Raw genomic sequence first — 21,625 nt, forward strand, 5'->3', positions numbered from 1 at the left:
TCTTCGACCCTTCGTGTGTGTGTGTGTGTGTGTCTATTTTGCTCGGACCAAATTTTGTCATCTTTCAAATTAAAAGAGTTATTGGTGTATCAAATATCATATTAATCGTTAATTAAATAATCAAAATAAAATATATCTGATAAGCAATATAAAGTTATTATTTAGTAATGAAAAGATAATTAATTTGTCTACAAAATAGCTCTTAGATTTATCCTTGAGAAAAAAAAAATGTATTATATAATATTCTTAATTATGTTTAATATTTTTTTATGTAAACATTTTATCTAAGGAAATCAAGACAATTTTTTTTCTATAATATTATGTAATAAATGATCTTCCATAAACTATTGAAATAAATTTGCATCAATAACAAAAAAGAAAATAAATAATTAAATGTGATGGACATTTCCATAATAATGACAAAATTATACGCACATTTAGTGTTACAAAAGGAATTAGCAAAGTTTTGAAAATCGGATACGACATTGAACCAGTAAAAGAAGAGATTCAAGGTTCAAAGGTTGAACCCATGATTCAGCTGAATGACATAATAAATCATAAATTTATTTAAAAATAACACAAATTATGTAGTAACACGTCATAAAAATTTTGTTGCTGAGAATAATATAATATAGTTAAATTATCTGTCCAATCAATTTTGCCAATTTCATTTAAACCTTTTTTAAAAGTGGTATTTTTTTGGAGGTAATATTAAAGATTTGAGTGTTTTGTTTAGAAAAGTGAAAGTTTAGACGCCAGACGTTAAAAATAATTTCTCTTGGAGTGATTTTGAGCGAATTATTTTTATAAAAATAAAAATAATTGTTTTTAAAAAATAAATTCACAAATTATTTTGATAAGGGTAAGATTTTCTTATATTTTAATATTTTATTACTATTTCACTTGTTTGGAATAATTTATATGTTATATAAATTATTATTATTATTATCATTATTATTATTATTATATGTAGCAAAATTTAATATGGAATAAATTATTATTCTTATTAAAATGGAATAATTTAATATGTTAATTTACATTGCAATGTTCTAACTTTTTTTTTTTTTTTTTTAGTTTTTAGTCCTTGCTTCTTGCAGTCATATTATATAAATACTTGAATAATTCAATATGTTATAGTTTTATAGGATTCACCAAAACTGCAGGCTACAACAACTTTAAGCAACAAGCAAAATATTAAGAGGAGCACCAACAAAATTCAAAATTAGAGAAAAGGCAGACCCTTGCAGCAGAAAAATGGACAGGTGAGTGATGCCGGTTCTTCGGTTCGGTGGTTGAACTGACGGTTTGGTTGTTTTTTGAACGGTTGGATGCTGGATACGAGCTTTAGCCAAATCGGAGGAGGCCCTGGACCCGATTTCACGATTGAACCGATTAAACCGGTTTGTTCGATTCGGCCTTTAAAACATTGAGAATTAGTGTATCTTGGGCTGTAAATGAGCCGAGTATGAGCGAGCTCAACCTGGGCTCGTGTTCGACTCTTGTTTGAAACCGGCTCGTGAACAGTGTGTTCGTGTTCGGCTCGAAATTGACACGTTAAAATTAAACTGAAAAAATAGATGTAGAGCTTTGGATTTGAACCTGGACCAAATATATGTAAAAAAAATTGCATTACCACATTATAATAGAAGTAATTATGATTTAAACTTAGATATAAATATACATATATATATATATATATATATATATATTTCGAGCTAAAACGAGCCGGACACGAGCAAATAAAGAACTGTTCGTATTCGGCTCGTTTATAATTCGAGCTTTAAAAACTTGTTCATGTTTGACTCGTTTACTTAACGAACGAACCGAACACGAGCTGTTCAAGAACAACGAGTTTTTTTGATAGCTCTAAGTTCATGGATATAACATTTAAGCTTAAATTTTATTTACTTGCCCTGACATTTAATAAATTTTCAATTGAGTTTTGGAGACAGAGTGAAGAGAAGAGACAAGAATTTAAATAATATGAAAGAGAAAAAGAGAAAAAGAAGAGAGAGAGGTGTGCTTTTGAATGAGAAAAATTATTACGTATATTTTACAAGAAGTCTAGATACATTCTAATTCAATGAATTTGTGCATATCAATATTTTGGTTGGTATGTATGTAATTCACTAGATTATTATTCTATAAATTTGTAAATAATTATATCCTTGATGGTCTGCATGTAATCCACTTGATTATTGTCTTGATTGCGGGAAAATTTGCGTACGTAAGTACGCAGCGCTGCGTACATAATAGAAGTTATATTCACGTTATATCCGTATTATATCCGCGTTATATCAATTATAACATCGATGTAATCTCCATATAACCTATCTATAACTGACCTGAACTTACAAATAAATTTCACGCTTATATTTTCACATAACTATAGATTACATAGAAATTCGCTTAATATTCAATATAACACGAATATAATAAGCAAATTTTCTCCCCTGCTTGCATGATGTATTCGTGCTTTTAGAGCCAACTTGGACGACCAGATGTTCCCTTCCGAACGGCGCGCTCCACCGAAGTTTTGATGTCATCACCCGATGTTTCTGATCATTTGTCACCATTAGCCACCCCGTCAAATTAACTGTCCCAACTCATCTCCATAGCTCACGGGCGGCTATTTAGATTTTAGGGTTTCTTCTTTTCTCTACCATTTCAAAACCTCTGCTCCTAAACCCTAGTATATTTCCTGAAGTCCATTCCCTCCCTGCTGCTAACTGTTATCGAGAGGTATGGCTCTTTGCCCCTTTTTAGCTCGTGAACCTCCTATTCATCAAGAAAAAGGTTTTTTCTGACTGCAGTTGATCAAGTTTTTCCGCGGGGCGTACATTATTCGTTTGATTTTATCCAATTTTCGGATCCTTTTTTGGTAGTTTTCCGCGTTTTTGAATCATTGCAATGATGCTCATGCCGAAGCAATAGACGGCGGAAAGGATTAGGGTGTTAATAAGATGGAAGCTGTACAGGCTGCCTTTTAATTTGATTATTAGTACTTAAGGGATTATCTGGTGTTACATGCAGTGGATTTAGATTTTACGTGGAAGCCTTTTTTTTTTTTGTTGGGTTCATTGTTGTTAATTGTCAATTAATTTATTTTATAATTGAATATTAGGGTCCGTTTGGGGGCGTCGGTGCGGTGACAATGTTGCACCACACCACAGTTTTGTCTTATGGGTAAACTGAGTTTTGATGATTTTTTTAAAAAAATTGCCACTGAATTCTGCATTTTTCTTTCTGCCCTGGCTAGGTGCAGTGACAACTTTCTAGCTGTGGTAATACTTTTTCAAAATATAAAAAAATTTGTATTAGCCATTGCAGTATTTTGAACGTCAGATTATTTTTCAGCAGTTTCACAGCTGTTTCTTAATATACTGCAGCTGCCCCAAATAGACCCATTAGTGGTTGTTTTTCTTATAATTCATCTTTGTTTACAACAACAACAACAACAAAGCCTTAACCCCACTACGCGGGGTCGGCTACATGAATTCTTTTTCTCCATTGCGTCCTATTTAGTGTCATATTTTCATTTAGTTCTAATAAAGTAAGATCATTTTTTATACAATAAACCCAAGTCTTCCGAGGTCTACCTCTGCCTTTCTTAACATAAGCCGAATCTAAAACTTCCACTCTCCTAATCGGATCATCAGATGGTCAACGATTAATGTGACCAAACCATCTAAGATGACTCTTTCTAATTTTGTCCGTCACTGGAGCTACACCAACCCTTTCACGGATATATTCATTTCTCATTTTGTTTCTAATTGTAAAGCCACTCATCCACCTACTCATTCTCATTTCGGCATCACTTAACTTAGTATTGAGAATTCACATAGATTGGGTATAATTTGCAATTCTAAAGCTTTCATTTTTATTCTTAAGAATGAATGTGCGTGCAACTCCTAACTTGTTACATTATCATCTTTGTTTTAAAAAAAATATTTATCTTGTTACTTCAAGCCTTTTTTTTTCGTATTTCCACCAATTAATCTCATGACATTGATTTCGTAACTGCAAAATTGAGTTGTTTTTGTGGCTGTTTTTTTGCTATTAGCCATCTTGAGAGCCTTTGATCTCGTAATAACAACACTTCATTTGATTCTAATGTGCTTAAATTTATGTAATATGTTCTATTTGATAGTAAATTGAGAATTCATATAGATTGGGTATAATGTGCAATTGCAAAGCTTTCATTTTTATTCTTAAGAATGAATGTGCGTGCAACTCCCAACTTGTTACATTATCACTTGTGCCAACTGGGTATACTTTGCTAATTCTTAAGCATTCATTTTTTGTAGCACTTGATATCATATCTGTTAAATATGCTACTTGAGGCTGGCTTTATAATGTCATTCTCCGCTCATTTTTGTTGTTTGGTGAATGGGGTCTTAAATCTATTTTGAATAAGTTGTTTTGCACAACTTCAAAAGATATGATCTTTGGTCTATCTGTTTTCCTTACTAATCCATTGGCATTTATGTTATCCAACACTCTTATTTATGCATCCTTTATCCTTCTTTATGCATGTTCTTTTTCCACCTGTACTCATTTTTTCTAAATTCAATGACATTTTTCATTTTTTTTCATTAGCATCTGGATATTCTATATAGAGTTTAGTGTTTGTTCTATTATTTTTCAGATTAAAGCTTGAAATTGGTACTTCTTACATAGTGATATTGAGTCATTGCAAGAAACTACAATTCTAATGGCGGGTATAGATGGTGCTTCAAATGCGAATGCTGAACAGGCAGAAGAAATTAAAAACTTAGCCAATGAAGCATTTAAGGGTAACACATTTATCTTTTACATTTGCGCATGGGGAGTCTTTGCTTTTCTTTTGGAGCCTCCTTTTCTAAAACATTGGTCTTGATTGAATCATTTAAATGGTTTTTGGAAGAGGGTAATGTTTATTTGCGTGCAGCCAATATGTTTTTCTTGTTTCTGTTTGAGATGTTATGTCCAACCTTTTTTTCATTGATAAGCAGAAGGAAAAACAAGGTGGTGGCGATTAGTTTGTATATGGTGATAAGTTTGTATATGGAAGGTGTACTTGCATATGAGATTTTTATTATTTTTTTTGAACTGTTTCCCTGTGGTTCCTTGCAGCGAATAAATTTTCTCAAGCTGTCGATCTATACAGCCAGGCTATTAATCTAAATGGGCATAAAGCTGTGTATTGGGCAAATCGTGCATTTGCACACATCAAACTTGAGGAGTATGGCAGCGCGGTGCAAGATGCAACAAGAGCTATTGAATTAGACCCTAAATATTCAAAGGTAAATGCCTAATTTTTTCTGCAGAATACTATTGCTCAGAAAATAATTCTTTGGGCCTTGATCTAAATGTTCTCTTTTTGTTTTTTCTAGGGCTATTATAGACGAGGGGCAGCATATCTAGCTATGGGGAAGTTTAAGGAGGCATTGAAAGATTTTCAGCAGGTATATTCAAATCTCTTGAACATATATACATGATATACAATTGACAGATGGAAGTGCCAATATTAAGGGTCATTTTGGATCATGCGTATGTCAACACCCAAGTAAACTTTAAGGTGTGATTGGGTGATTGTGGGCATGTAGGGCACATGCTTGAGACTTGTTTCCATGTTATGCATGACATGTGTGTATTTGTTTGTCTCCGTGTCCATGCATCTGCATGTCTAATGGAGTCTTACCGGATTAAGCAAGCTTCACACATTTGTATATAAGGCTTATGGAATTTCAAGTGTGTGATGTAGTCTTAACAAACTAAGCAATTTGTCATGCATTTGTGAATGCATAATGTAAGGTGACGAGCAAGCTTGCATGGGCTTACTGAATTTAGGTGTTCCCATGCATGTATACGAAATGAGGGAATAGAGTGGGAAGGGATGGGGGCAAAGTTGAGATTCACTTTTCTTATAAAAGGTTTAAAACTGAGTAATTATGTTGATTTCATACTTTCTAACCATTTTTTAGCTGCAATAAATGAACCCAAGCTCCGGTGATATTTCATTTAGTTTTGCAACATATAGAGTCAATTTTATTTAAACCTCCAATCTGCATGATTGTAGTTTCTACTTTGGCAGTCTTGGCAATATTTATGATTTTTTTTATTTTTTATACTTATTTTTAAAAAATTGAAGTGTATCATTGAAATTCTTAGCATTTTTTTTATGACTAATAGGTGAAAAGAATTTGCCCGAATGATCTAGATGCCACTAGAAAGCTGAAAGAGTGTGAAAAAGCTTATCAAAAGATACGTTTTGAAGAGGCAATTGCCGTCAAAGATTCTCAAAGACACTCAGTTGTAGATTCAATAGATTACCATAGTATAGGTATTCGTGCTTGCTCCATGTTCTCTTTTTATGCTCTTTATTTCATCATGCTTTGTTATATTTGATTGATTTCAAATGCTTTTGACATTCATTGTTGAGCTGTAATTGTTCTTTTAAGAGTGATAGGAGAGGTGAACATTAAGAGTATTTTGGAATTCATTGTTGATGGGATATCTCATGATTTTTAACAAAAGTAGAATATTGGATCAAAAATTGTTAGTGGGTTATACTATAATCTCAGTAGTACTCAGTGAAAAGAGTAGGAAAAAAAAAGGATGTTTAGTAAGAACCTTTGGGGTTTTGCTATCATGGGTTTGAACATAGAAAAGTGAATCCAATTATATAAATTTGAGTCAAATTACTTAACCACGAGCTTTTCCTGTAACCCACTTTTTTTGGTTAGTTTCCGAGAATTATAGAAAAGCTACATATTTAGTTACATGAATGAGACTTACTATTACTCATTATAAAATTTGTGTGGCATGTTGTCGGATTGAGTAATTGGATTTGTAATCAACTTGTTGACAAGTTGCTAACATTCATTGTGGAAGTGGCCAAATAATTCATGAGCATAGGTGACTATGTTTGAGCTTTGTTTGTTTCGCGAGTTTAGCTATGTTTGAGCTTTGTTTGTTTCGCGACTTTAGCATAAGCTTAATGAGGTAATAAGGAATTTGGCGAGTTCAACATAGGTTTGGTGAGGTTCTATGAGTTTGATTGGCTAGGTTGAGTTCATAGCAGCCTAGGCTAACTTTGTTAAACGCATGTCGACTTGAATAAGTTCATTTATTTGAACCTTATGGATATTTTAGATTTGCATTTATTTTTCTGAGTTTTTTATACTTTTAGAAGGGATGAGTGACAAGGACAAGAAAATAAAGGAGTTATTTCCTATTAGGTAGCAATATCATTATTTTTAGCACTTCCCTCAACAAGAGCTATGTTTTATCTTACTGAGTTTGCTGCTTACTTTTATCTATTAAAATTAGTTAGCATAATATTTAATATTTACAAATTAATTTGCGAGGAGTATTGATAACATGTTTTTAGGATTTTGTTAGTATTGATGTTCACCTTGATTTTGACATTAATATCATTTTGTTTATATCAGTACAGTCAATGCCTTATAAATTGGAATACCTTGCCTTAGTTACAAATTAATTTGCAAGGAGTATTGATAACATGTTTTTAGGATTATGTTAGTATTGATGTTCACCTTGATTTTGACATTAATATCATTTTGTTTATATCAGTACAGTCAATGCCTTATAAATTGGAATACCTTGCCTTAGTTTCAGGGTCGCTAGTTTTCTTATCTCCTTTTTGCTGGAGCTTTATAATTTTGCTTTCAAAATGGTCATCCCTATTGACAAGATATAATTTTGAAAGGATGTTATAGTCGTTATCTTTAGGGAGCTTACAAGGAAAAAAGGGGAAAGTTCTATAGAATGGAGGGCGAAGAAGGTAAAATTTAAGCTTGCTGAAGCAAGGGGACATTTTAAGTTGACTCGGCTCAATCGGTGACTGCTCCTTTAGAATCTGCGTGTTTTTCCTCCTCTGCTACCTAACGAGTTTCCCTAATTGTTGGATGCTGCTGAAGATCTTCTTGCTCTGGTACATATAGAGATTTACTAAATTATTTTTAAGATATATATATATATATATATATATTGAAGTTATCTCTAGTTAGTCTAATAGACCAAATTGCTCCAGCGTGTCACGGACAAAAAGTCTCACATCGGCTAGGTGTAGGGCCAAACAACAGTATTTAAGTTATGAGCTACCCACCTCTCTTGAGAGCTCTTTTCGGAGGTGACAAGTGGTATCAGAGCCTTGGTTCGAAGGAATGACAAAGAGTGTCCAAGGGCACATGATGGAGTCGGAAGCCACTAATGTGGAGTCATCTCAAAGGCGAGGTCGCCAGGAGCAAAGAAATCCCGTTGCACCCAAGCCACATGGGAGATCCAAGGTATCAAGCATTCAAGCTTTGTAATCTCTCATTTCTTAGTGAAGCATTTTCTTCTCCAATACTTCTCTCTATTCTTCTTTCGAGTATTTTGTGTTCCAGTGCTACGAAGGTTAGACTGATTTAGTGCTAAGAAAGACGCTAAAGCCGCACGAGTGACTTGAGGAAAGTTAGTCCGTGATAGTTGGTTCTACAACAGATTACTGCTTGCCAGGTGTGTGGACTCTCCGTGGTCCAGTGGGGCCCTCAGAGGAGCCGATCCGTGACGAGGGCGTCATGTGATTGGGTGGAGGAGAATGTCACGGGCAAGAAGTCTCACAGCGGCTAGGTGTAGGGCCGAAGAACAGTATTTAAGTCCTGGGCTGCCCACCTCTCTTAAGAGCTCTTTTGGGAGGTGACAAATGGCTCTGGAGCTCGTTGATGAGAAGATAGTGGTTGAAGGTAATGTTGGTCTATCGTCTGTTGAAGTTGTCGAGTTGGAGGGCTTTTCTTGAATTTTATGCGCGATATTATAGTGTATTATACAATCAAGGAGCGTTTGGGCGAAGATCAGGGAAGTTTTGGTGCGGAGTTGGTCAAACAATGACATCAACAAGTACACCTAAGAAAGCTGTTTGGAATTGCTTCGTTATTACAAAACTTCGAGCAAACTATGTCTAGCTTTGCTAAGAAAGATTTTCTCTTTCAAAGTTATTTGTTGGAGAGCCAAGATCAAAGCACACTGAAGTTGTTTCTTCGCCAAACCTTTAGAAAAAGATGCTGAAGTTATTGCATGGACACCTCTTAACACTGCCAATTGTTAACGATCCCAAGATGGCGAGGAAAGCTATTGAATCCGCAACTTGTAAGGGGAAAACTTTAATGTCAATCCCACGAGAACTCTTCGTGATGTTAAAAATTCTATGTTGAATTTGTCAAGAGAATTAATTGAAGTTATGATCTTATCAAAGTAAATTGAGATGATGTTGATGAAGTAATTTTTTTCTTAATTGGTAAGTGGTGCTGAGTTGGATATGGCTGAGTTCAAATATCAACTTGCTCTTTTGAAGGTGGCAGTTTAGGAACAAAACAATAATGCTCGGGAGGATAATTTCTTGAAAAGTTGACCAACTGTTGCCTTTAAAATTTTTTTGTATTCTTCGTTGAGATTCTCAATATTTGAAGATTCAAGTTGTTTTAAATTGAAACTTTTTGGAGCATTCAAATTTTAGTCAATTCTTAGATGGCAGTGAGTTTGCGATTCAACAAACTACTAGAAGTGGGCGAGCTTTTAAGGATATAATTTTTTGATCAATTGTATAAGTTATTTTTTTTTTAAAATCCTGTACAGGAGAAATCTCACAAGAAGTATTGGCTTCAAGTCATCATTGATCTCGGTAATAATGATGACTCGTCAAAAAATGGCAAGGCTAAATTCAAAATAAATTGAATATTAAGTTTGACATTTTAATTTAAAACTATTTAAATGTTTCCAAGAACTGTTCCTTTCGGTATAAATAATTCTTGACTTCACTTGAGAACTTTTACGCTTTATGTTTTCTATCTTTATTTGAGACTCTTTTTTGTTTTGGCTTGATTCCTTCCTTCTAAATTGTGCGAGTGTTAAAGAAAAGCTACCAAGGGTGTGAACAGATTCACTTGGGCGAAATCCTATAAATGCTTTATATCTTCGACAATTCTTTTATAATCCGGCTTTGAATGCTGATGAGTTCTCAAGCACTATTATTGATGCTAAACTTTGTTTAACGATCATTTCAAACTTAGTTTGCAAATCTCATTATGACGGGAACTATTAGACATAATGAATTTCTATGCAGTGATTTGAATTCATGTGCTAGCACAATCTATTATATCATCTACCTGAAAGAGAAAGGACTCCTTAGCATATAATGTTTCTCGACATCAATTTACCATTAAGGTGTTTAAAGGTATGCATTTTGTTCTCGTCTAACCATATAATGATATTTAGATTAGTGAATAAGTTAAAAGCTAAAAAGAGATTTTATTTTCTCAATTGCTTAAAATCAGTTGGCAAAGACAAAGCAGATCCATTCTCAGAGGATAATTTTCATTTGCCTGATTTGGAAAAATTGAATATTCTTTTTTTAGTTGAAGAAAATAGGCTTGAATTTTCATTCTTATATTAATGCACAAGTCATCTTGCTGCATTTCTCCTGTAAGATTCATTTTAGTTTTTAGCTTAATTTGTTTATTTGGTGACTTGCATTCATATATATTTTTTAATTTGTGTTGTTTCTAAAATAATAAAGAAGGTTCTCGTTTGTAAAGAGAAATTCAACGAAGTTGCTAATTTTTTTAAGGAGTTTTCAAATTAATTCTTGGGGATGAAGTTGCTATTAAGGCGACTGTTGCTAGTCCATTTTTTGGGTGAATTCACCTCCTTATTCTATTGTCCAAGCAGAGTCTCCGATCCTCCAACTACCTCAGCTCTTGCAACAGAGCTTGCTTTTGCTGTACCTTCTTCAACGATTGTTTTTCTTAGTATTGCTTCAACTGCTGCTACTTAGATAGTTGAATTCTAACTTTTTTTTTTTGGTAGAATCTAAATTAATGAGTTTGCAGAAGCTGAGTAGAGAAAAAGAGAAAAAAATTTGAGTGTTGTTAAAGGGAAAGGTCAAAAAAATGTTGCAACCCCCCCTCCCTGAAGGAAGAAACCTTGAGTATCACTCACAAGCTTTAAAAATAAAGCTTTTCAATGGGGGTGAGTATCAAACTTCTGCAATTTTTGATTAGTAATTGGTCCAAAATTGCCTGAAAACGTCATCTTTTCGACAGTGTTTTAGCTAGGTTTGAGTATCACTCACAAGCTTTAAAAAGAAAGCTTTTCAATGGGGGTGAGTGTCAAACTTCTCCAATTTTTGATTGGTAATTGATCCGGAATTGCCTAAAAACATCTTTTCGATTGTGTTCCAGTGATGGACCGAGCTTTTTTAGAGGTTGCATTATAATGCTCTCAGCAAAAAATAAATTTGACTGTTGAGGTCGGCACTACTCCGCTTATTGTGGTTCATGAGTCTTAGTAGTGCTCTCAGAAAATTTAACCTCATCAACTTTTAGAGTTGAAGTTTATGCTAAGACTCAATGACTATCTAGGAATAATAGAGTGAAAAGATCCTTCTTTAAGAAATTTTAACACATGGAGTGGTCCTTAGCATTCTCTCCATAGTTTTCTACGAATAATAGAGTGAAAAGATCTTTCTTCAAGAAATTTTAACGCGTGGAGTGGCACTTAGCACTCTCTATAATCCTTTGATTCATCATTTTCAGTAATTCTTTCATCTGTTTTCTTTGCCTGGTGGGGATAAAATGTTGATTCTTTGTTAGGATTGATCTCTTCATTTCATCCTGATGCTCCTTGCTTGAGTTCTGGTCCGAAGCATCAAATTACATCAGCACAGCTTTGAAAAGATGTGAATTCTAAAGTGTGTTTGTGACACCAGAACCTTAGTAATAAGAATGTAGATAAAACGGGAGAGAAAAGGGGAGAGAGATATGCAGATTTTATCCTTTGACCTCCTATTTATAAGCATGGCTATATTTGAATAATCCATGTAAAATTACATGTTTTTTTTATAATAAAATGAATGAATCTAGCTAATTTGTAGCTATCTAAATTTATGAATATCTCTTTGGAGATTTAGGTAAAGAATGAGATTTGTTGAGAACCCTGCTTTTTTGATGAAGTCTGGCAACTATACTTTGAATTTGTGAATAGCTTTGGATGCATGGGCGACTTTGATTGCTGAATTTTTTAGGCATATTTAAATAATCTCAAGGCCAAATATATGTTTAGCCGAGTTAAATGATGAATATGATGTCTGGGTATCAAATATATGTGACATTTAACTTTGAGTTACACGTTAGCCATTGAGATCATCTCATGTCTCAGCAACTTTAACATTGTGGCTGGTTGATTTAATTACATGTTGATTTACTTAAGTTAGTTCAAAGTAACAACGAGACTCAATTATCTTAGCTCAAATGTCATTGGGTTTACAATCTTGATTGTGTTGTAGCATAAATTTTACTGCTTTACCCCACAATTTTTTTTTGGGGTTAAATTCTGGAAAATACGACAATTGCTAAATCTTATCCTATCTTCTCTTTGTGGAGGTTTGGTTTATTAACTATGTTGGATTCTTATTGTTTTGGGCGGGGTTAGTGTTGTGGGTATGTAGTTCCTTCTTGGAACATTTTATTCGCATTGTTTAGATGTAAATTTCTTTGTTTCACGTAACTTTTGAGAATGACTATAAATTTATATTACATTGGTTAAATTGTTTATTGATTTTTCCAAATCTATAATTTTACATGAATTATGTTACCGTTTTGTATCTTTGTTCATTTCAATCGTACAGTTTATGGCTTCTGATTTTTATCGTATAACAGAAGTGGAACCGCAATATAATGGCGCAAGAATTGAGGGTGAAGTGGTTACTCTTGAATTTATTAAGAAAATGTTTGATGATTTTAAGAATCAGAAGTGTTTACACAGAAGGTGCTTACCAACATTTATAGAGTTGGATACTTTAATCATTTCAAGATTTTATAGAATTCTTAAATTTTATTCCAGGCATGTTATTAACTTAGATAATTTTATGCTAGGTACGCATATCAGATCATCTTACAGGCCAGAGAGTTGCTGCGGGCTATGCCTTCTCTTGTGGACATTTCCATTTCGGATGGTCATCATTTTACAGTTTGTGGCGATGTTCATGGGCAGGTTGTGTTTCAAAACATTTTAGCAAGAATCTTCAAACTCATGACTTCTTGGTTATATTCAAGTCAATCTTATTATTACTACTTGCGTACTCTTACCAACAATTTAACATACAAGAGAAGTTTAGTCACACTAACATTTGATTTTTTCTCTCTGTTTGCTACTTGCGTACTCTTCCCAACAATTTAACATACAAGAGAAGTTTAGTCACACTAAGATTTGATTTTTGCTCTCTGTTTGCTTCTGGGAGCAGTTCATTATCCTCATTGAGCTATGACTAGAGGAAATCTTTTGAATCATGAATTTCTGAGCTTGATGTAAATTGAGCATTTTCTTTTTGCATCTACGTACCCCATTGCTTTTCAAATGTTTGTTTGAACTGAATTTTCTATACTTTACAGTTCTATGATTTGTTGAATATATTTGAACTGAATGGACTACCCTCCGAAGAGAATCCTTATCTCTTTAATGGAGACTTTGTGGATCGGGGTTCTTTCTCTGTTGAAGTTATTCTGACGCTCTTTGCATTTAAGTGCATGATTCCATCAGGTATACCTTCAGTCTTGTTGTCGAATAGTTTTAGGATGTTGAAATATCCAAGGCCTTTCTTCTGAAGCTTTCTTTACAGTTTAATGGTGCTGATCCTGAATGCTTGATATGTTTTACAGTGATTTACTTTTGGGTCTTTGTTTATAAAATTTGCTTCTAAAATGAATGTTGGGGGACCGTTCTATTTTATTTTCTTGCCTGACTGATCCATGAATGAAGTGCAATTTTTAATTCATCTTCACAAGGCCTCTTCATGGTAATTCTGTCTGTGACTTTCTCCATGGGAAAACAAATGATGTTTTTATGTCCTAACAGGGTAGCTTTTGTAAGGATTAGCTTTGAGATAAGTAAAATGTGTGGGAATTTGTGCCTAATTAATCAAGATTTATGTTTCACTCAACTAAAAATTAATCTACAATTTTCAAAATTCTTCGGGATGAAAATTTTTTTTGGATATCCTGACCAAATTTTGTTTTCAAGGACATATTCTGCTTTGTCAGCCCCTTTCTCTCATTTTCTCGCTCTTTCAAGTTTAATATTACTGCTTGCTGATGCTGTAAATTGCCCCTTGCATATCTACTTTGCAAGAATCCGGCATTCCCTCTCTTTGGAAAAGTTCTTAAATTCTTCTTGCTCATCTTTTCCCACCATAATCTGATTCAACTAGAAAGATCTTAGAACGCTTTACCTGTTGGGCGTGATCCTGTCATACAGATTTATCCTTGATATAAGCTATTAAATTAAATTGGTTGTTGTCCGCACATATACATGCTTATATATAAAGTCATAACACTTGTAGCCACTAGCACTCGTACTTGCATGTGACTAAGCCTGTCGCACTTACTCTTCCACACTTGTTAGTTTTATGTTTATGTATTTTATTAAAGATGGAACATCCAAATGTTTAATAGAAAATCAAAACAAGCATCTTATTTGATGAAAAAGGTGTTTTAGTTTTTTTGAGCTTCAAGAAAACATTATAATGATTTTTCAGTTTATTAAGACTCTAAAATTAGCATCCTTATGGATGATTTAGATAATGAGATGAATGATTTAATGATGCTGATGTTTCAAATTAGTGAAACCTTATTAATTCATATTGTACAACAAGTGGACTAATTTCAATATTTGATTTAAAAAAAATGAAAACAATATTCTTTTTTTAAAAAAATTGCCCCCATTCATTTTATTATTGTGATTGACGGCTGGTTTTACCTTCATGAAAATTTATTAAATTTGATCACCTAGTTATCAGTTGCAAATTAAAATTGATGATCTTGATCTTATGCTTTAAGCTTTAATCATTAAAATTAAATCATGCGGAGAGTTTACAACATAGATGTTTCAATATTGTAAATTTGATGATATTATCATAAAAAATACTAAATGGATAAATAATTAACCTTTTCCACACGAAAAGACGGTAGAATATCCACACTTTGATATGCTTTGGTACGTCCATATATGCATATGTTGTGATAGCTCAAATACATGTTGAGACACACATGTATGTGTTTGTGCATGTGGTGTTTTGGGGGTGGGGAGTTGCAATACTAGATCTAGCTTCTTCCTGTGTTTTATTTCTATTGGGATCCCAAGTTCTTCGTTTTTGGTTGATTGATTATTATCCTTCAATCCACCTTCTGAGCTGGCTTCATTTTCATCACCAGCTGTTGCAACTATTAGTGTTTTTAGGAGCTCTAGTTCGTTCATAAATTTATGAAAATAAAGAATAAGAGAGTAATTTTTCTTAAGATTCAACAATAAATAGCATCATAAAAAATTAAGTTTGATTTTATCTCAACAAAAACAACAACAACAATAACAACAACATTACTTTTATCCGGGGTCGGCTACATGAATCTTTTTTCTCCATCGTGTTCTATTGAGTGTCATTATTTCATTTAATTCTAATAAATTAAGATCATTTTTTATACAACTTGCCCAAGTCATTTTAGGTCTACCTCTACCTTTTTTAACATAAGTCGAATCTAAAACCTCTATTCTCCGACAGAGTCATCAGATAGTTAATTTTAATGTGACCAAACCATCGAAGACAACTCTCTCTAATATTGTCTGCCACCGTAGCTACTGCAACACTTTCACCGATATATTTATTTTGACTCTAATTGTAAAACCAGTCATCCACCTGAGCATTCTCATCTCACTAACACTTAATAATTTAATTTTATGTTTCTCTTTTACCGGACAACATTTCACACTATAAAGCATTGCAAGTCTCACCATCATATTATAGAATTTTTCTTTTAAGTTTAGGCGGTACTTTTCTATCACACAATTCTCCCGATGCATTCCTCTACTTTAACTATCCAACTTCAATTTAACTAATAACATCCCCATCTATATCACCAACACTTTGAATGATAAACTTGGACTATATAAAATGTTCACTCCTTTTATTGTCTTAATCATCCATTGTTAGAACCCTGCAATAATGTGCTACTACTAAAATTACATTCCATGTTTTTAGTATTATATCCACTCAAACGAATCGTTTTAGACTGTAAATTTGGCCTCCATAATTCAAGTTTTTTTTTTATCTCTCTCTAGTCTTATCCACAAGTAGGATATAGCGAAAAACATACACCAAGGTAAATCCTTTTATAAATGTCCAGTAAGAATATCCATAACTAAAATAAAAGATATGGGTTTAAAGCTGATCCTTGTTATAATTTAACTGAATTAGGGAAATACTTGGTCAATCCTTATGTTCGAAGACAAGTAACAACTCTCTAGTATACATATATTTAATGACTTGAATATATGCAATATCAACACTTTTTTTTTTCTATAACTCTTCAAAGTACTTTTGGAACCTTATAATAAGCTTTTTCTAAATCAACAAATATCATATGCAAATCTTCCTTACGTTTTATGTACTTCTCCATTAATTCTCTCAATAAATGTATAACTTTCATAGTAGACTTGACCCACAAATCCAAAATTAATTTTGAGAAATTTTTGTATCATGTTGTAACTTTTGCTCAATTACTCTCCTATAACTTTAAGGTATGATACATTAGCTTAATTCATTTATAATTTGTACTATTGTGGGTCTCTTTTATTCTTAAAAATAGGAACCAATAGACTTTTTTCTCCGCTTATTAGACAACTTTTTAGTTTATAAAATAATATTAAAAAGTTTAATAAGCTTTAAAATACTCAAGACTCTTAAATATTTTTGCACTTTTATTTGAATGCTATCAGGTTCTATTGTTTTTTATTACTTTATTTTCTTTAAAGCCTCCTCAACTTCTATCTTGCCAATGTGATGGTGAAAAAAAAAAAAAATTGTTATTATTTACTATATTAAGATCGCTAAGGTGGATCATATTTTCACGAACTTCATTGAAAAATTTATCAAGACATCTCACCCACATATGTTGAATATCCTCTTCTTAGAAAAATATTTTTTGATTTTCATTCTTAATACACTTGAACCAAATCTTTATTTTTCTTATCTCTTTGCTTGGATAGTTTATTTATATATCTTTCACCATCTTTATAGTCTAATATATAATGAAGGTCATTAAAAACAATATTCTTCGCATCACAATATTCTCTTAGATTTCATACGTGCTACTTTATATTTTTCAATTCTCCGGTTTTACATTTAAACTAATTTTATAATAAAATTTATTATTTATTATTTTTTCTTGCATATTATTATTCCACCACCAATTATTTTTATTCATGAGTTTTTTCTTTTGATTTCTCAGACATCTCTTGCAAAATGATTTGTTATTTTACCTCACATAATATTAGCATCTTCATGAATACCCCAAAACTTAAGTTTTTGAAGGTTACTCATAAAAAAGTGTCTTCATTTAATCCTATGATAATATTCATTGTATTTTTGATCTTTTAATTCTTCATTTTAAAATTTAAAACCAATAATCAATGTTGGGTATTTAATATTTCACTTGGAATGAACTTAATTTTTATAATCTCAATGATCTATTTTCCTCATAAGAAAATAATCAAGTTATGTTTTATTTGATCCATTCTCATAAGTGATTATATACTCATATCTTTTCTTAAATTAAATATTAACAATAATAAAATCATAATCTAAAGCAAAATCTAATTGGCTTTACCTTCTTTATTATCATTTCAAAATCATAATCGTAGTGCATTTTCTAAAATATTTTATTACTCTTCCAACATGTCCGTTTAAATCTCCTCTTCTAAAAAACTTTTTCATTAATAGTTATCATTTGTATTAATTATTCTAAGTTATTTTACGATTTTTCTTTTGAACATATATCCAAACTTACTTGAGGAGCATAAGCACTTATGACATTAATAATTTTAATATCGACAATAATATTTAGAAATATTATTTTATCTTAAATTACATTAATTAAATTTTTACAATTTTAAAACCTAAACTATCAATCTTGTAGTTTTATCTTCAACACATTTAGTTTCTTGAATACATAAGATATTTATTTTCATATGAGCTATAGTCTATTTTAATTTCTTTAATTTACCTGTTGAGTTTTTATATTCTAAGTTCCTATCATAATATCAATTTCTTTGCCTGCATTCGTCTATAATGTGAGATCATTGTTTAATTAAACTATTTTCGGGTGCCAATTCAATGTCCTTTGCACATTTTTCACTGGGACTCTAACATTGACACAATGATTTAAAAGAATAATGTCATAACATTTTCACAAAATTTTCCCTCTCAATAATATTTGAAATTATCAAATTAACATCATAAACTCGTACATGTAATAATAAGCAAAATGCTTGGATATATAACATAAATAAAAAGTTTAAAATAAACAATTAAATATATTTCAAAATTAATTATTTATGTTTAGAACTTAGAATTCAAAAGTCTCTTTCTCTTATATTACCTCGAAACTCTTCATTTCAATTATTATTCGAATTGATTGTTTTCTCGCCTCTCTTATCCTCACTTGTATCAATATTCTCCAAATTTTTGTTGTCATTTTTAATTTTATTCATCTTTTATTCTCTATTAATAAAATTCTATAAGAATATCATTTAAAACAATGACTGTATAGAACTTATATAATTTATATCAAATAAAATATTATACTAATATCTTATGTTACTTTTTTTGTTAACTTTTTTGTTCTCTTTTATCAAAAAAATTAACAATGAGATATTCTCTTGTACTTGTGAGAGTGAAACTATGTTTTCATCATCCACATATCTATTGCCATTCAAGGGCACATCATTAACAACTAAATGATTTTTTGCATCTTCTAAAACTTTCATACAAATGATGATATAGAGGTGTATGACTTGTTAATACGTCTCAAGGTGGGCTTAAAACCGTTGAGATGCACACTTTTCTTTCTCCAATTGTGGCTTATAAGTCTTAAGGAGCTTTGCATGCCCCTTACCTTGAGGCGGCTTTAAGGAAAGTGAGTATAAGTGCCACTCCAGGTTCAAAGCCTGCTTTTGCTATCGGTAAGTCCTCCAATGTTCCACAATTGTACCGCGAGGCTTTTGAAGGTGGCGGTGATTACACTTTTATTAAAAGACTTGGAAAAAAATGGGAAGCCTGCACTTATTCTCACTGAGGTTGAAACTAGTACTCTAGCGTCCTCTTGGCGTTTTGCTCTAGTGGGAAAATTCCTTTATGGTCACCCAAAAGTGGAGATCATTAGGAAAAAAATTGATGCTATGAAAATATTGGGCAATTGGAACGTTGGTAAACTAGATGATCGACATATACTTATTCAGCTATCTCACGATGTTGATTACACTCGCATTTTCTCTCGAAAGGTTATCAAGATCGACAATCGTTTTATGAAAATTCTGAAGTGGACTGTCGGTTTTGGTCCAAAAGCGGAGTCCCCTATCATTCTAGTTTGGATAAAATTTCTGGGGTTAAAATTACATCTGTTCAATTTGGAAATTTTCTACTCCTTAGCAACTGCTTACGGTAAACCTCTCAGGGTTGATAGTCCTACGCTTGCTGTCACCAGACCCTGTGTGGCTTGTGTGTTATTTGAGAGGAATATCACTCAACTAGCTCCAGATGAGTTGTGGATTAGAACCACTCACAATGGGTATTGACAAAAGGTTGAAGTCGAACCACAACCTTCTTTTGGCTCTCATTGTAGTATGTTTGGTCACAACTCTACCATCTGCTATTGTTTGCATTTTCATATAAGGCCGAATATCACTAAAGAATAACTATCTATTATTCCTGTTAAGAAGATGCAACCCGATCCTCTTCCCAACGCCACAGTTCCTGAAGAAGAACAACATACTATAGCTACAGATTCAGTTGTGTTTATACCACCCACTGTTATTGAAGAAGACTCTCTTACATGCCAAAACACACGAGAGTGCTCCTTTGATCCAATGGCAGATCAGCCGGTACAACATGTTGTTGCTTCTAATGTTCAACAATCTGCACATCTCCAACACAGGTTAGACCATGATCAGGTGAGCAAATCTTTAGAAGAGGAATGTCAGGTTTATTCTAGGAGGAACATATATATATATATATATATGCATATTTATCTCTTTAATTTCTAGAATCAAAGAGCTCTAGCTCAAGCAGTAACTATTTAATTTTTGGGGTAGTGCTCACAGGTTTGAGTTTGGCCTATGTTATGAAACCATGCAAGTATACATGTCAATTAAGTAACATACAAATTTCTAAGTATGTATATTGATTTCATAGAGAATTGGTTAATTTCCAAAAAATGATACTTTGTATTTCAACATTTTTTAATTCTTTTAAAAAATGCAAAAGTTCTAGTTTGAAAAATCAAAATTTTGTGAATTTTAAGATGTCAAATTCTAATTTTGCAAAAGTAAAATTCTAAATAATTAGAGTGAGATTTTCTATAAAGTGAGAGAATCTCCCTTGAATTGAGCCTAATACCTCTAGAGTTATCCAAGCGATTCAAATGTTGTTGACAATCGAAAATAATTATACTCGTTAGCTTCTTTCAAGGTTATAAGAAGTCTTGCTATGTCATATTACCATTTAGGGTTTGTTTAAGACAGTTTTCTGCCTGCTTTGTATTTCAGAATGCCACCACTTCCTTTTGAGGAATTGCTTTCTAGAAATTTTTGTGGTAGGAAGCCACTTTTTTTTAACCTGATTTATTAAAATATAGTGCTTTAAGAAATCTTTCATATGATTTTTTTGTAAAAATAATATATATTTGTAATTCCCACCGCAACATTTTAAGAAGTTGTTTGCTCCATCACAACTTACAACCACTTTTTTAAAGAGCTATAGTCACCCCAAGCAGGCCTTTAGTGTCCTAAACCATGTAAAATATATCAGCATTCTGTGTTTCCCTATTGATTGAATTATCATAGCATCAATATTTTTATTCTTCTAGAACAGTATATGCTAACTTAATTGTTCCACTACTATTTTTCCGTCATCCTAGATCACAACAAATTTTAATATTCTAAGTGAATCATTTGGAAGTAAATAAACCTTGCAAAATTAACATCTCAACATATTTCAAAAGATTTTAACAATCACATGACATGGATGATTCTAAGTTACTTAGATTGCCATTATAAGGTAGTAGAATTTAGCTCCTAAACGTGAGAGATGAGCACTATAGAAGTTTCATTAAATAAAAGAAATCAAGTTTACACAACAATAAAAAGATTCAAACCTGATAAATTCTTGCGCTCTACAAGGATGCTCCTTTACAATGTATATCCACTTCACAATACTCGCACTCTTATAATAGTTCAATCCCCTCACTAATCTCTCTCTAACACCATCACACACCCCCTTCTCAAATTTCTCTCAACACGCTCTCACAACTGTTTCCGTTCATTTCTCTTTTTTTATTTTTAAAAGGAGTCGTCAGCTTGTCGATCGTCGTATACTTCCCCCATTCAAATAAATCTCCCTCCCGAACCATATAAATGATTCGAAGAGGAGAGAAATCGAATAAGAAGGGACATACGACAAAGAGACAAACAAGAGAAAAAATAAAACGTGGAGAGTCTACGTGCGATAAACCTCGCAAAGATAGGTTAAGAATGTCCG

The 21,625-nt window shown here is 32.5% G+C and overlaps 1 protein-coding gene across 2 annotated transcripts in view; it reads left to right on the forward strand.

Annotated features, from left to right (window-relative positions):
- The first annotated feature begins 2,465 nt into the window (after positions 1-2,465).
- The window catches only part of LOC110019231 (serine/threonine-protein phosphatase 5), a 56,064-nt gene continuing 36,904 nt past the window's right edge, over positions 2,466-21,625 (forward strand). The window contains exons 1-8 of one of the 2 annotated variants that reach the window (XM_020716817.1): positions 2,466-2,742; positions 4,649-4,796; positions 5,116-5,285; positions 5,376-5,447; positions 6,175-6,325; positions 12,702-12,810; positions 12,918-13,035; positions 13,434-13,581. In XM_020716817.1, coding sequence (XP_020572476.1) covers positions 4,715-4,796; positions 5,116-5,285; positions 5,376-5,447; positions 6,175-6,325; positions 12,702-12,810; positions 12,918-13,035; positions 13,434-13,581 — 850 coding nt within the window. In that variant the 5' untranslated portion in view covers positions 2,466-2,742; positions 4,649-4,714. The remainder of the gene's footprint in view (positions 2,743-4,648; positions 4,797-5,115; positions 5,286-5,375; positions 5,448-6,174; positions 6,326-12,701; positions 12,811-12,917; positions 13,036-13,433; positions 13,582-21,625) is intronic. The other variant, XM_020716818.1, reaches the window with a different exon arrangement.

Source organism: Phalaenopsis equestris, unplaced genomic scaffold (genome assembly GCF_001263595.1).
Source record: "Phalaenopsis equestris unplaced genomic scaffold, ASM126359v1 Scaffold000054, whole genome shotgun sequence".
Classification (NCBI taxonomy): domain Eukaryota; kingdom Viridiplantae; phylum Streptophyta; class Magnoliopsida; order Asparagales; family Orchidaceae; genus Phalaenopsis; species Phalaenopsis equestris.